General features: G+C 43.3%; 1 protein-coding gene across 1 annotated transcript; it reads left to right on the top strand.

Moving 5' to 3' along the window:
* The first annotated feature begins 3,983 nt into the window (after window positions 1–3,983).
* Window positions 3,984–4,925, top strand: LOC148776090 (olfactory receptor 1J4-like). The gene has a single exon (XM_088841720.1). The coding sequence runs from the start codon at window positions 3,984–3,986 to the stop codon at window positions 4,923–4,925; it is 942 nt and encodes a 313-aa protein (XP_088697846.1).
* The last annotated feature ends 11,158 nt before the right edge of the window (window positions 4,926–16,083 follow it).

The following is a 16,083-nucleotide window of genomic DNA, read 5'->3' as shown; positions in this document are numbered from 1 at the left end:
GCCTAAGATTAAGCTTTCTGACAGAACTGTTCAACAATGAGACTTGGTTCTTTAACAAGTAGATAACAGTCAAAAGGGATCTGAGTGACCATGTTCCAGAGAGGTTGAAAAAGGAATTCATGAGTAGGTGGAACTTTGGATTAAATATCTTCAGGCTTTTCCAACTCTGAGATCCTGGGACTGTGTCATTTTGAAATTCTACTTTTGCTGTTGCGGTCTGCAGTTAAGGTTTTGTCAGATCCATCCAGATTCTACTCATGGTGCCAGAAACAACTCAGAACTGCCCTCCTCACTGATGTATCTGCTGGCTGGGACCCCGGTGATCTGCTCAGGCTCTCCCAAGCTAACCCAACTAGAATAGGAATCCAGATCACAGGGCCTTCCCTGGCGGCCCAGTGGTTAACGGTCAGTGCTACCACTCTGAGTGGTGTGGTTTCTAGCCTTGGTCAGGGGAAAACAATTTTTTTTCTTGAACTGAATAAAAATGAAGATGCAACATATCAACTTAAAAATAATTTTAAAAATAAAGTTTAAAAAAAAATATGGATCACAGAGAAAGCAAAATGGAATGTGTCCTAGGCTGAGTTTACCAAAAATAAGCCTGGAGATAAGGTAGCATTTCTAGAAGATGCTGATGAGGCAGTACAGAATCGGGACCACAAATGGCAGGAAATCAAGCAAGGATATTGTTTCAGGCAGAGTCCCAGCCTCAGTTGGATCCCACAGGGGACCTCTGGAGAGTAAATTACATTTTAGAGTTTGCCCCAGTTTGAGAGTCCCTTATACTGCAAGGAGATCCAACCAGTCCATTCTAAAGGAGATCAATCCTGGATGTTCATTGGAGGGACTGATGCTAAAGCTGAAGCTACAATACTTTGGCCACCTCATGCGACGAGTTGACTCACTGGAAAAGACTCTGATGCTGGGAAAGGTTGGGGGCGGGAGGAGAAGGGGACGACGGAGAATGAGATGGCTGGATGGCATCACCGACTCTGTGGACATGAGTTTGAGTGTACTCCGGGAGTTGGTGATGGACAGGGAGGCCTGGCGTGCTGTGATTCATGGGGTCGCAGAGAGTCGGACACGACTGAGCGACTGAACTGAACTGAACTGATGGTTTTTCCAGTGGTCATGTATGGATGTGAGAGTTGGACTGTGAAGAAAGCTGAGCTCAGAAGAACTGATGATTTTGAACTCTGGTGTTGGAGAAGACTCTTGAGAGTCCCTTGGACTGCAAAGAGATCCAACCAGTCCATCCTAAAGGAAATCAGTCCTGAATATTCATTGGAGGGAGTGATGTTGAAGCTGAAACTCCAATTCTTTGGCCACCTGATGAAAAGAACTGACTCATTTGAAAAGACCCTGATGCTGGGAAAGATTGAGGGCAGGAGGAGAAGGGGATGACAGAGGATGAGATAGTTGGATGGCATCACTGACTCAATAGATATGAGTTTGAGTAAACTCTGGGAGTTGTAGATGGACAGGGAGGCCTGGTGTGCTGCATTCCATGGGGTCGCAAAGAGCTGGACATGGCTGAGTGACTGAACTGAGCTGTGTGTGTATAAGGGTATGTGTTTTCTTACTTGGTATATAATTTCACCAGATACATAAAAATGTACCCTCACACATGCTGAGTTTTAATCCAGCTTTTTCACAAAATATACATCTAATTTATATTTAAAATATATTCCAAACTATATATAGAGTGAATATACACAGGTACACACAGTCTCATGCATGTAGGAATGTATGCGTTTATATAATACGAGGTTGTCTATGCCCCATTGGTCCTCTTTTCTGTAGAAACCTGACTGAGACCCAACTTGTTACAAAAATTGAATTCATTTGGCTTCCTATGGTTTGGGGTTACTACTTAAACTCTGTCATTCCCGTTGCTGTCAGAGAGCTGAATATCCTCCCATCGTTCTTACTGATGAAGGAACAAGCTGCTGCTGCTGCTAAGTCACTTCAGTCGTGTCCAACTCTGTGCGACCCCATAGACGGCAGCCCACCAGGCTCCTCTGTCCCTGGGACTCTCCAGGCAAGAATACTGAAGTGGGTTGCCATTTCCTTCTCCAATGAATCCATGCATGCTAAGTTGCTTCAGTCGTGTCCGACCCTGTGCAACCCCGTGGACAGCAGCCCACCAGGCTCCTCCGTCCACAGGACTCTCCAGGCAAGAATACTGGAGTGGGTTGAGTCACTCCCAAAAGTAAAAAAATGAAAATGAAAGTCTTGTGTGCCTCTCTCTCATCCACAGCCTGCTCTTAGTTAGTATCATAATTTAAAATAAATAAAGACTTAGATTGGTGGGTTACACAGTGATGGCAACTGGCACAGTAACTAATGGGAATGTTTCATTTGGCAAATTGACCAGGATATTAGTCCTTTAGACCAATTGGTTTTCAGGAAATCGGCTGGGCTTAGTACTTTCACATACAATATCTCATTTAACCCTCACAATAACCTCATGAACAAGGAACTATTATCATATCTGAGGAACAGGATCATCTTTGCTTAGGGCATTCAGTGGGCAAGTGGCAGGGGTGGTACTGATCTTGGGTCAGTCTGTGTCCAGGGCCCTTGGGATCAACCTTGTCACCGTGCTTCTGTGTGAACAAGCCTCAGCCCCTGCTCTGCAGAGCTGGGTAGATCTGTAAGCTTTCCTGGTAGTCCTAGAATATGTACTCTAAAGGAGACTGAGGCCAGTGATGTGGGAATATGCAAGGGCCAGGCTTTACTCTGTCTGGGTCAGTCTGTGATGCATGGGGAGGCTAGTTCCATGCTGTGGGTCCTTCAGAAGCCAAGGTGACTATGGTCACTTATGCTTTCTAAGACGTCAACCTTAACATCAAGGCCACTTTTTCCTGGGACTCCTGGCTCAGCTCCTCTAATCCCTTCATGGTTACCTCTCCAGGGGAAGGCAGGAAATTAGGTAAATAGCTCAGGTAGGCTCCTTCTGTTATCAGAGCTCAGGGTTGTTTTCCTGCTGGTGTTAACCTGGTTGGTGAATGGGGATATTCTTGCTCACTTTTCTGCTGCTCAGAAACAGGCATGAAACATTTAGAAGATCCTTAGGTCACAAGAACTTCTTCTTGTTCCTTGGATACTGGTCTCTTGCATAGCAAGTGAAGGCTCAGGAAACAGCCTTGAGCAGAGGTGTCTGAGCTCCCCAAGTATTGTCACAGGTCAGAGGAAGATGGAAAATCACCTCTTGGCACTGAATGGATATGTCCATGCAGGAATGTGTGTGCACATATGTGTCTTTGTATTTGTATAGCCCAGTGTATTCCATGGGTAACTGAATCATATATCGACTCTCTGTATGTAGGAAGGGTTTACATAGATTATAAAGGGCTGGAAAAATCTTTCCAGCAGTGTGTGTGTGTCTACACGCACATGCTGCCTAGGTCTATGTTTGTGTGTTTTAATTGACTGCATGACTGCATGTGTATCTGTGTGTATATAGTTTGTGCTTTTTTGTGGGTTGTGCTTTGTCTCAAGGCTAGGTGTGATGTTTATGTGTTGTGTTGTATGTATGTGTTAGTTTGTTTGAAAGTAACACAAATCCTGACTGTTTTTAACCTAGAATGAGTATAGGTCATAAAGTGAACGGATGTTGGTCTCTGAGGTCTATGATTTGTGTGTGTGTGTGTGTGTGTGACTACATGTTATTTTCTGTTCTATTCCCAGTGTCAAGAATAGTGTCTAGAACATGGCTGAATAAATGAAGTTATTTACATTAGTCTCCTTTGAAAGAAAGTCTTGTTTGCAACTGGAAATCTCATGCACTCCATGACCAGAAGAATGCAGACAGAAAATTCCAGCAGGAAAATATGCAGTTTGCCTGAATTTTGATACAGTCTCCAGGCGAAAAAAAAAAAAAGCACATGGCTATAATGTAACCACGCTGACAACAATCACCATATCTCAGCCTTTGATATTTTCTACTCCCTTTATCCCCAGCAGAGATTAAGAAGAGAATGAGGAGGGAGAACCAGAGCAGCGTGTCTGAGTTCCTCCTCCTGGGGCTCCCCATCCAGCCAGAGCAGCAGGGTGTGTTCTTCACCCTGTTCCTGGGCATGTACCTGACCACGGTGCTGGGCAACCTGCTCATCCTCCTGCTCATCAGACTGGACTCTCGCCTCCACACCCCCATGTACTTCTTCCTCAGCCACTTGGCCTTCTCTGATGTGTTTTTCTCATCTGTCACTGTCCCTAAGATGCTCGTGAACATGCAGACTCAAGATCAATCCATCCCTTATGCGGGGTGCATAGCACAGATGTATTTTTTTCTACTTTTTGTTTGTCTTGACAATTTCCTTCTTGCAGTGATGGCTTATGACAGGTACGTGGCCATTTGTCAGCCACTGCACTACACCACCATCATGAGGGAGGGGTTGTGTGTCTTACTGGTGGCTGGATCCTGGTTCTTCTCTTGTGTCCATGCCCTGTTGCATACGCTACTTCTGTCCCGACTGTCTTTCTGTGCTGACAATACCATCCCCCATTTCTTCTGTGATCTCAATGCCCTCTTAAAGTTGGCCTGCTCAGAAACCTTCCTCAATGAGTTAGTCATCTTCACTGAGGGGGGCGTGTTTGCCTTCTTGCCATTGAGTGCTATTTTGGGCTCTTATATCCGTGTTGGGGCCACCATCCTGAGGGTCCCATCCATCGAGAGAATCTGCAAAGCCTTGTCCACCTGTGGCTCCCACCTGTTTGTGGTGTTTTTGTACTACGGGACTCTTGCAGTGATTTACTTCTTTCCTTCAGCAAACGATTCCAAAGTCAAAGACACAGTTGCTTCAGTTATGTATACTGTGGTAACGCCCATGTTAAACCCCTTTATCTACAGCCTGAGGAACAGAGACATGAAATTGGCCCTGGGGATTCTTTACAGGAAAGGGATTATTTTTGCCAGGTAACAGTTACCCACTTTAGGATGCTTTCAGAGACATGTCCTTGAAGAATTGTGTAGGTGACGGCAGTAGATTGCAAAAAGGGCCACAATATTTTGCAGCCCTTCCTTTCAAGTGGGAGTTTATTTCCCTACCCATTGAATCGGGGCAGGACTTGTGACTTATTTTGATTAATACATTCAGTGAAAGTGAGGTTGTGAGTGTCCCAAGCCCAGGTAGATTGTGTTCCTACCACCCTCAGAACGTTGAGACCTCCAGGTGAACTAGTCCAAGCTGGGCTGTGTGAAGATGTGGGGCCACATGGAGGAGAAGCAAGGTGCTCTAGCTGACAATCAACCTGTTCCCAGGTGACCTGGCAGGTGACTGCAGAGGTATGAGTGAGTCCTGATAGCTCATTTGGTAAAGAACCTGCCTGTGATTCAGGAGATGCTGGTTCAATTCCTGGGTCGGGAGATCCACTGGAGAAGGGATAGGCTACCCACTCCAGTATTCTTGGTCTTCCCTTGTGGCTCAGCTGGTAAAGAGTCTGCCTGCAATGAGGGAGACCTGGGTTCGATTCCTGGGTTAGGAAGATCCCCTGGAGAAGAGAAAGGCTACTCACTCCAGTATTTTGGCCTGGAGAATTCCATGGACTATACAGTCCATGGGGTTGCAAAGAGTTGGACACAACTAAGCAACTTTCACTTTGCTGAGAACAGCTGAACCTAGCCTAGACTAAAAGCACCATCCAACTGAGCACAGTTCCAGCCCCAAATCCCAGCTTGTGGAAATGTCATATAAACAAGTGGTTATTGTTTAAGTGACTGAGTTTTGAGGTGGTTTGTTATGCAGCCAAAGCTAACTGATACTGATACTGCCCTTGTCTCTGGTACCCATCAAACTTTCCTTGATTTCAATGGTCCCTCCCCCTCTTTGGTTTCCTCTACTTGGACTGTGCTCCCTGCCTATTTTTCTAGAACCCACTGACTTTACAACTTCATGGATATTATAACTCATGGCTTTAGCTTTGGGTATATCTCTTGCCTTCATTATTTTTTAATAACCATTGGAATCTGGCATTACTAGCAACTCTACTTTTGTAAAGTCAACATCTTAAATTGATGCCTTATCTATATGAATGACTTACTGTAGTATTGACGCGCATGGACTTCCTTTCTTGAAGGGAAATATTACATATTATATGTTTCCTCTCTGAGAAGAGAAGCAATCTTTTGCTATGATTAGAGGTCTTGCCTGGAGAGTACCAGGGACGGCGGAGCCTGGTGGGCTGCCGTCTATGGGGTCGCACAGAGTTGGACATGACTGAAGTGACTTAGCAGCAGCAGCAGCAGAGGTCTGAATAATATTCCATTCTGTGTGTTACACCTTCTTTCAGTTCAGTTCAGTCGCTCAGTCGTGTCTGACTCTGAGACCCCATGGACTGCAGCACGCTAGGGTTCCCTGTCCATCACCAACTCCCAGAGCTTACTCAAACTCATGTCCATCTAGTCGGTGATGCCATCAAACCATCTCATCCTCTGTCATCCCCTTCTCCTCCTGCTTTCAATCTTTCCCAGCGTCAGGGTCTTTTCCAATGAGTCAGTTCTTTGCATCACGTGGCCAAGGTATTGGAGTTTCAGCTTTAGCATCAGGCCTTCCAATGAATATTCAGGACTGATTTCCTTTAGGATGGACTGGTTGGATCTCCTTTCTGTCCAAGGGACTCTCAAGAGTCTTCTCCAATACCACAGTTTAAATGTATCAATTCTTTGGTGCTCAGCTTTCTTTTTAGTCCAACTCTCACATCCATACATGACTACTGGAAAAACCATAGCTTTGACTAGATGGAGCTTTGTTGGCAGAGTAACGTCTCTGCTTTTTAGTATGCTGTCTAGGTTTGTCATTGCTTTTCTTCCAAGTAACAAGCATCTTTTACTTTCATGGCTGCAGTAACCACCTACAGTCATTTTGGAGCCCCTCCCAAAATAAGGTCTGTCACTGATTCCGTTGTTTCCCCATCTATTTGCCATGAAATGATGGAACTGGATACCATGATTTAGTTTTCTGAATGTTGAGTTTTAAGCCAACTTTTTCACTCTCCTCTTTCTCCTTAATTTACTGATGCTGAGTTATGGTTAGCACTCTAGGCTTTTGCTGCCAAGAGTACAGGTTTAATCTCTGGCTGGGGACTAAGATCCCACAGGCTGTGGGGTACAGCTGGAAAAAAAAAAGAATTTTCAAATGTGATATATTTTTCTTTAGAATAAAATTCCTTAGAGTTAAGTTAGAATCAAGGTATGTGGAGTATTATTTTAGATAAATGAAAAGTCATAGAAAAAGTTAAGATGAAATTTAATAATAATTCATAGTGTGTAATAATTCTCATGTAAATGAGATAGAAATAGGCTTTTTTGTTTCTTTGTCCTTTTGTCTATCATTCTTAATAGTTATAGAAAGTAAATATTACTTAAAGTAATGAAGTTGAGAATGTTTGCTTTTTTTAAAAAAATTAATCTTTGCATTGTTAATGTAGTTGCAAGTTATATGTTGTATCCGTTTCCTAAAATCTAAATATACTGCAAACATATTGAATTCATTTTTCTTAAATTTGTTTTCCCTGTAACAAAAGCCCAATGAATGAACACAGGACTGATGGAAGCAGGAAGATCAGCTAGGAGCTATAGCATCCCTGAAGTTAATAAGTGGTAGGTTAGGATAAAATGTCCATCTAGTCAAAGCTATGGTTTTGCCAGTAGTCATGTATGCATGTGAGAACTGGACTATAAGGAAACCTGAACCCTGAAGAATGGATGCTTTTGAACTGTGGTGTTGGAGAAGACTCTTGAGAGTCCCTTGGACAGCAAGGAAATTAAGCCAATCAATCCTAAAGGAAATCAGTCCTGAATATTCATTGGAAGGACTGATGCTGAAGCTCCAATACTTTGGGTACCTGATGCAAAGAATTGACTTATTGGAAAAGACCCTGATGATGGGAAGGATTGAGGGCAGGAGGAGAAGGGGATGACAGAGGATGAGATGGTTTGATGGCATCGCCGACTTGATGGACATGAGTTTGAGTAAACTCCAGGAGTTGGTGATGGACAGGGAAGTCTGGTTTGCTGCAGTCCATGGGGTTGCAGAGTTGACCATGACTGAGCGACTGAACCGAGGTTAGGATAATAACAGAAGAAATAGTAAAAAATTCAGTAAAAACTGCGATTAGCTGTAAGTTAGGACCACAAGAGTTGTTAACTAATTGGAAATGAGAGGAGTGTGAAAGATAGAGTCAAAGATGCCTACATTTGGATTTAACAACATGGAATTGTCATTACCTACAGTGGTAATTGTAACTGTGAGCTTCCCAATGGCTCAGCGAGAAAAGAATCTGCCTGCAATGTAGGAGACATGGGTTTTATCCCTGGGTGGGGAAGATCCCCTGAAGAAATCAATGGCAACCCACTCCAGTATTGTTGCCTGAAAAATCCCATGGACAGAGGAGCTTAGGAGGCTACAGTCCATGGGGTCACAAAGAGTTAGACATGACTGAGCATGAACACAATGATGACGACAATGGTAATGAAACAAATCGTGTATGCATGTGTGAGCAGCTGAAAGTGATGTCTCTAAACAATAAAAAAATAATAAACAAAATGCCAGACAATGTTAGTAGCACAGACGATAAAGCATCTGCCTGCAATGCAGCAGATCTGGGTTTGATCCCTGAGTTGGGAAGATTCCGTGGAGAAGGAAATGGCAACCCACTCCAGTATTCTTGCCTGGAGAATCCCATGGACAGAGGAGTCTGGTGGGCTACAGTCTGTAGGGTCACAAAGAATGGGACATGACTGAGCAACTGAGCATGCACATACACACACACACACACACACACACACACACACAAGGTAGCAAAAATTAGTACTGTCATTAGGAGGTCCCAGACCCCCCAAGAGACAGAAAAGATTTCAAGAAAGGGACATGAGAAGAATGCTTTTTTTCCCCTTTATTTATTTATTTTTTATTGGAGGCTAATTATTTTACAATATTATATTGGTTGATTTTGCCATACATTGACATGAATCCACCCCGGGTGTACATGAGTTCCCCCTCCTGAACCTCCCTCCCACCTCCCTCCGTTTTAGACAATATTTCCTTATAGAACCTTACAGAACTTGTTTCTTGATTTACTTAAGTACATCCAAGATGTTTTTCCTGCCCAATTATAGTCAGTTACCTACCAGTTACCATAGCAATACATTTGTGTCTCCTCAATGTGTAGCCCGAGAATTATCCCTATATAATCAAGTGACCTTCTTGTTATTACTATATTAAAAAAAGAATTCATCTTTGGGGATACTCATGCCTTTCTTCTCAAGTATGCAAAATAAATTCTCAGTTCCTCATATTTGATTAATAGCTCTGTGTGGTAACTGACCAGGAGGGCAGTAAGACACTGGCTCTGGCCATTTTATGGTGTTGTGTGCAGAATATATATGTTTAGGGACCAAGGTATGGAAGTAGGTTGGGCTGTCTACCATCACCCTGGTGGCCACTGACATGAGACACAAAGATACAAACACTGCTCTCACTCTTAAGGGTCTTTTTTTTAAATGTAAGAAGCTGAAATTTTGTAAAACAGGTTCCATACAAATAACATAGCTAGCAGTCATGAGTAAGAATTAAGCTACAAGCTTCCATGCGGTGCATCTCAGTATATCCCAGGTCATCTGACCTAGTCTACTCTGTACCAATCCTTATCTTTCAGGGAAATTATATATTGACATTGTCCATAAGGTACACGGCCCAGTTTCCTAGTGTTACTAGACTGATTATCCTTAGTATGATTTGATTGTTCACTACATAGAGACTTTAAACTTAAATTACCATAGCCTGGTGTTATCTACATAAATCCATCCCATAATTGTGGGAGATTTTATTCCTTGCCTGAAACTTTGCTTGTTGCTCCGGTTGAGCTTGAGTAATAGAAGAAAATATTTTTATGGCCAGTGTCAGAGCAGGCATTATTAATTGGCCACGCGAAGGGAGTCCATCTAGTGACATCAACAGTGATCTGAACATGACTATAATTTTTCTTCTGAAGTAAATTTCCTCAGGGCCAGCCAATTAGAGCCTTGGAGTGGAAACATTCACCAAGGTAACCTAGAACTGCTGGACACAGGTAATTGGTCACAGACCCAACAACTGGATTGATTTATAAAACTAGCATAAGACCATGCTTATGATAGAAAAACATTTGATTCATATGCAAAGATCTAAGAAGCCTTCACTAAGAAGAATCAGATTAATAGATTAAATCAGAATTCATTGATCAGTTAATTCAGTCATCATTCAATATTAGTCCTATATCAGTGTCAATGATCCTAGATGTAGTTATATATTTTTGGAAGATACAAAGATAATAATGTCAAGAGCTGATGTTTATGGTGCACTTACAGTGTGCTTTAGCATGAATCATCTCACTTAATCTCAATAATAACTTCAAGATGACAATGCAGTTATTATCTGCACTTTACAGCTGATGAAACAGGGCTGCACTTAATTTGCTCAGGGCCAACAGTTAGCTTGCACAGTCCAGACCCAGTTCTTCTGAGTACTGAGCCCAAGGACTCAATCTTCTCCCCCTACACTCTCTTAGAAAGGCTCCCCTCCATGCTCTGGAGTCTTTCCCAAGGGAGAGAAGGTTCCTGCAGGATGTGAAGTCAAAGCTAGATTTGTGCTCATGTGGTAGAAAGTGTAAGTGGTGTGGGGGTTTGCAGAAGCCAGACTTTCTATGCTGTTGGGAGAAGCTGACCCAGTGCATTGGCAGCATTAGTGGTGGAGGATGACTAAGCCATTCCTACTTCCTAGCTGGAACTTGGAGCAGGCAGAGAGGAGCCCAGGGCATCCCTGAGGTCTGGGTCAGCCCCTTCAGCCCCTGCACAGGCTCCTCCCCAAGGTCTGGTGGGAATTGGAGGCAATTAGTCAACTTTGACTTTTTCCTCAACTGGGAGCTTAGGGACTTCTTGGAATCCTCTCTGAGGCTTGTAAAGTGGTCTCCTCCTGCCTGTAGCTCTGGAGTTCAAGGACAGACACAGGAAGCTCAGGAGGTTATGGGCTCAAAGAGGCTTCCTTCTTACTTTTTGTTCCTGGTGTTCTCATCAGAAGCTCAAGACTTGGGAAACTGCTTGGATAGGAAGGTGCCTGAACTCACTAAGGAGTGGCACAGGACAGAGGGAGATGAAAATTTTAGTAGGCAAGGTGCGTCTGTATCTGCAAGTCTGCGTATCATCCCACATGGATCTGTGTGGTGTTTCTTTGGTCCTTAATGTGGATATATGTATGTTTTCTTCATGAGTTGTGTGTGTGTATTTACTCTACATTTTATCTGCAGGTAGTGTTCACTGGCGGAGAAGGCAATGGCAAGCCACTCCAGTACTCTTGCCTAGAAAATCCCATGGACGGAGAAGCCTGGCAGGCTGCAGTCCATGGGGTCGCTACAAGTCAGACAAGACTGAGCGACTTCACTTTCACTTTTCACTTTCCCACATTGGAGAAGGAAATGGCAACCCACTCCAGTGTTCTTGCCTGGAGAATCCCAGGGACAGGGGAGCCTGGTGGGCTGCCGTCTATGGGGTCACACAGAGTCGGACACGACTGAAGTGATATAGCAGCAGCAGCAGTGTTCACTGGGGGCTTCCCTGGTGGCTCAGTTAGTAAAGAATTCGCCTGCAATGTGGGAGACCTGGGTTTGATTCCTGGGTTGGGAAGATCCCCTGAAGGAGGGCAAGGCAACGGACTCCAGTATTCTTTCCTTGAGAACCCCCAAGGACAGAGGAGCCTGGTGGGCTGCAGTCCATGGGATCGCAAAGAGTCAGACATAATTGAGCAACTAAGCACAGAACAGCACAGTATCTATTGGGTAGTTCTTCTTAGTGAATGGAGCCTGAGTGTCTCACTTATTGACTGCCTTCACCTAATTGGTGTATCAGTGGAGGCTGAAAGTGAAAATCGCTCAGTTGTGTCCAACTCTTTGCAACCCCACGAACTGTAGCCCACCAGGCTCCTCTGTTCATAGAAATCTACAAGCAAGAATACTGGAGTGGGTTGCTGTTTCCTTCTCCAGGGGATCTTCCCCACCCAGGGATCAAACCTGTGTCTCCTGCTTAGCAGGCAGATCCTTACTATCTGAGACACCAGGGAAATTTTGGAGCATTTCATTTTGCAATGGTGGTATACGTGTGTGGCCATGTATGTTGTTTGTTGCCTGACTGTGAAGAGGCCTGTCTGTGCCATGGTGTGCTTCTTGGATGATTTCTGTGTGATATGTGTGACCTTGTGTTTTTTTGTTATTTAATATGTGTGTTTGCATGTATGAGTCTCTATTCGGAGTTAGAGTTTACATCTGATATGTGATTTTTATGAGTTACTGGTTGTTTTATGTTTGTGCTGAGATTATACAAGTGTTTGTGTGTAGTTATATGGATTATTTTATGTGTACCATCTCATGTATTCTTTGTGAATTTATTTTTATTAATCTTTGGGTAACTGATCTATAAGCCATAGTTACTGCCCTATAAGTCACAGGTGGTAAGAAATCACAAATCAGTGTTTTAAGGGTGCACATGAATGTATGTTTCATGTGCAAGTTTTAGGGGCTTCTGATTCACCCCATGAGCCTAAATATTCCCTTAACTGTCCTTCAACAGTGGCTGTATCACTGCAATGAGTGGAGAAGATTTACGTGCATTTCCAAAACCCGTGGGTAGCTGCCACATACTAATGGATATGAGTTCAGGGTCTGCACTGCCTCAGATCAGAGCCTAATCCTCAGTCTGGTCCTTAAATGTTTTTATGGTCTTAGGAAGTGATTGCAATTCTCTGAGGTTCAGAATCCTCCCTGGCAAAGAAGAAATAACTGTTCCTACTTCACAGTGATATTTTGAGGATTAAATGAGGCAATACATACAAATTATTCAGCACCAAGCCTGGCACATAACTGGTACTCATTAACAAGGAGATATTTTTATTATGTTGCTTCAAACCCCATGGATGTGTTACAGAGCTTCCTCTTTGACCATTGTCTGGTAAAAGAAGACAACAGGCCCATCCAAAGGCCCCGTGTCATACTTCAAGATCAGGGTCTGACCTTTCCAGGACTCGTGGCCCGCTGCCTCTTTCACAAGGTCCTGCTTGAGTCAAGGCTGCTGTTTGGGTCCAGTCATCGAGCTTTCTTCTGGTTTCTCGACAAGGACTGACCCAGTGTGTGTTGGTGAGCAGCCACGCTTCCCCGTAAGGATCAAGTCACCGTCTTCTTGGTGGCCGTGAACTAAAAAAAAATCAGTGCCCCTGTTATTGAGTCCAAGCTCAATAAATCTGCTTGCCACTTGACAGGTCAACAAATTGGGAGATGAATTGTTAGGGCAAGAAATAATGACTTTATTTGGAAAGCCAGCAGACTGAGAAGATGGTGTTCCAAGGAAACATCTTCCCCTAGTTAGAATTCACACTTCTTTTAGATTGAAAGGGAAGGGGATGTGGTTGGTTGTTGCAAACTTCTTCATGTCTGAATCCTATGTTTTTGCAGCTGTCCACTTAGGTCAGGTCAAGACGTTCCTGTAAACCTCCAATAAGACAAATGCTATTCTCTGTTCTGCAACTTTTTATCCCTATATGAGTAGAAAAGTATTATACCTTTAAAGATCAGAGCCTTGAGAATGGGCTAGCCTTTATATTTGAAGCTATAAGCAACTTTCTTCTTTTTAAAACTGTTTATTTAGCTGTGCCGGGTCTTCATTATGGCAAACGAGATTTTCAATCTCGTGGGATCTAGTTCCTGACCAAGGATTGAACCCAGGCCTTCTCCATTGGGAATTTGGAGTCTCAGCCACTGGACCACCAGGGAAGTCCCTAGGCAACATTCTTAGCTTGTAGCAAAAACAATAGAATACAAATGTTAAAGAAAATTAAATAGATCCAATATGGAGTCAGATTTGTTCTTCCCTCTTAGTCTCTAAAGGGGACTCATTGTCCTGCTCCCCTATTTCAGGGAGAATGTCAGTCTTGATTCCCTGTTTAGGTCCATGTGGTTAGTAATCCTTACATGTAACCTAACTTGCAAAGAAATATTAAACCTGGAATCCACCACGAAAGAGCTGAGTCACCTTAGGTAAGTCATTTATCTCTCTAGCTTGAGTTTTCACATCTATAAGATTGAGGACATAATATTTGCCTTGTGTAACTAAGCAGTCCCTAAACATATAATTATTGCTTTGAGAGGTTAAAGTCCATGTGAAAGTCCTTTGTAAATTGTATAATGTATGAATATAAGTGGTAAATATTTTTTTTGAGTTAGGAACATTTTAGAGAAAGGTAGCTAACATAACATAGCTTCTCTGAAAATTCTAATTAATGAGGATATAATTTCTATGCAGAGTGGTTAAGAGATGGATTCTGGACAGATAGAAATATGTTGTGATTCCATCTGTTGCACTTAATTGCGTGTATCTTTGCACATTTAAGTAATGCACACTTGAGACTTCCTCAGTGATCCAGTGGTTAAGAATCTGCCCTCTAGTGAAGGAGATGCAGGTTCAGTCCCAGATCAGGGAACTAAAATCCCATATGCTGCCAGGAAACTATGTCTGCACGCCAACCGCAGCAAAGACCCAGAGCAGCCAAAAAATAAAAATAAAAAGCAAAGTAAATGTTATATACTTCTGTTTTCTTATGATTAAAATGTGTTTAATAATACTCATTTGTTAGAGTTATCATGAAGATTTCATTTGAAAGTACATGTAAAACACTTGGAATAGTGCTTGGTGTTATTGTTGTTGTTGGTTTGGAGACCACATTTTTTGTTTTTAATTTATATAGCAGTGCTGGGTCTTAGTTGCACCATGCAGGACCTTTTAGTTGTGACATGTGGGAGATTTTTTCTTTAGTTGTGGCCTGTGAACTCTTTGATGAGGCATGTGGGATCAAGTTCCCTGACCAGGGATTGGACCCAAGCCTCCTGCACTGGTAGAGTGGAGTTTTGGCTACTGGACCACTAGGGAAGTCCCTGGATACTTTTTGATAACAGGGAATTTTTAAGTGACTCAAAGCAAGTAGGATGCAGCCAATTATAGTGAAAGCCCATGACAAAGCTTTAGTAATTCTCTTTCAGTTTAGGGAGTTGCACATCCTTTTGATAAGGAAATGACTGACACATCTGAGCTGGTGCCCTTTTCACTTTTTTAAAACATATTTATTTATTTTTAGTTGAAGAATAATTGCTTTACAGTATTGCACTGTTCCTGCTGAACATCAAGATGAATCAGCCATAGGTACACCCATGTCCCTTCCCACTTGAATATTCTTCCCTCCTCCCTCCCTATCCTACCCTTCTAGGTTGTTACCAAGGCCTGGTTTGAGTTCCCTGAGTCATACAGTAAATTTCCATTGGCTATCTATTTTACACGTGGTAATGTATGGATGTGAGAGTTGGACTGTGAAGAAAGCTGATCGCCGAAGAATTGATGCTTTTGAACTGTGGTGTTGGAGAAGACTCTTGAGAGTCCCTTGGACTGCAAGGAGATCCAACCAGTCCATTCTAAAGAAGATCAGTCCTGGGTGTTCATTGGAAGGACTGATGCTAAAGCTGAAACTCCAATACTTTGACCACCTCATGAGAAGAGTTGACTCACTGGAAAAGACCCTGATGCTGGGAGGGATTGGGGGCAGGAGGAGACGGGGACGACAGAGAATGAGATGGCTTGATGGCATCACCGACTTGATGGACATGAGTTTGAGTGAACTCCGGGAGTTGGTGATGGACAGGGAGGCCTGGCGTGCTGTGATTCATGGGGTCGCTAAGAGTCGGACATGACTGAGTGACTGAGCTGAACTGAATGCATGTTTCCATGTCACTCATGTCCTACCTCCCACCTTCTCCTTCTCCCCACTCCCAACCGTGTCCATAATTCTGTTCTCAACATCTGTATTTCCATTATGCTGTGCTGTGTATAGTTGCTCAGTCATGTCCGACTCTTTGTCACCCCATGTTCTGTAGCCCATCAGGCTCCTCTGTCCATGGGATTCCCCAGGCAAGAATACTGGAGTGGGTTGCCATGCCCTTCTCCTGCTGCTCTGCAAATAGGTTTGTCAGTCCCATCTTTCTAGATTCCATATATATGTATTAGTACACGAT

This window comes from Moschus berezovskii, chromosome 11, assembly GCF_049115385.1.
Source record: "Moschus berezovskii isolate FMDL1 chromosome 11, NW_MosBer_1.0, whole genome shotgun sequence".
In the NCBI taxonomy this organism is placed as follows: Eukaryota; Metazoa; Chordata; class Mammalia; order Artiodactyla; family Moschidae; genus Moschus; species Moschus berezovskii.
The sequence above is the reverse complement of the archived record's forward strand: the minus strand, read 5'-3'. Positions and strand labels throughout refer to the sequence as shown.

Coding starts and splice junctions, on each gene's coding strand:
- LOC148776090 (XM_088841720.1), top strand. CDS start 3,984: ATGAGGAGGGAGAACCAGAGCAGCGTGTCTGAGTTCCTCCTCCTGGGG.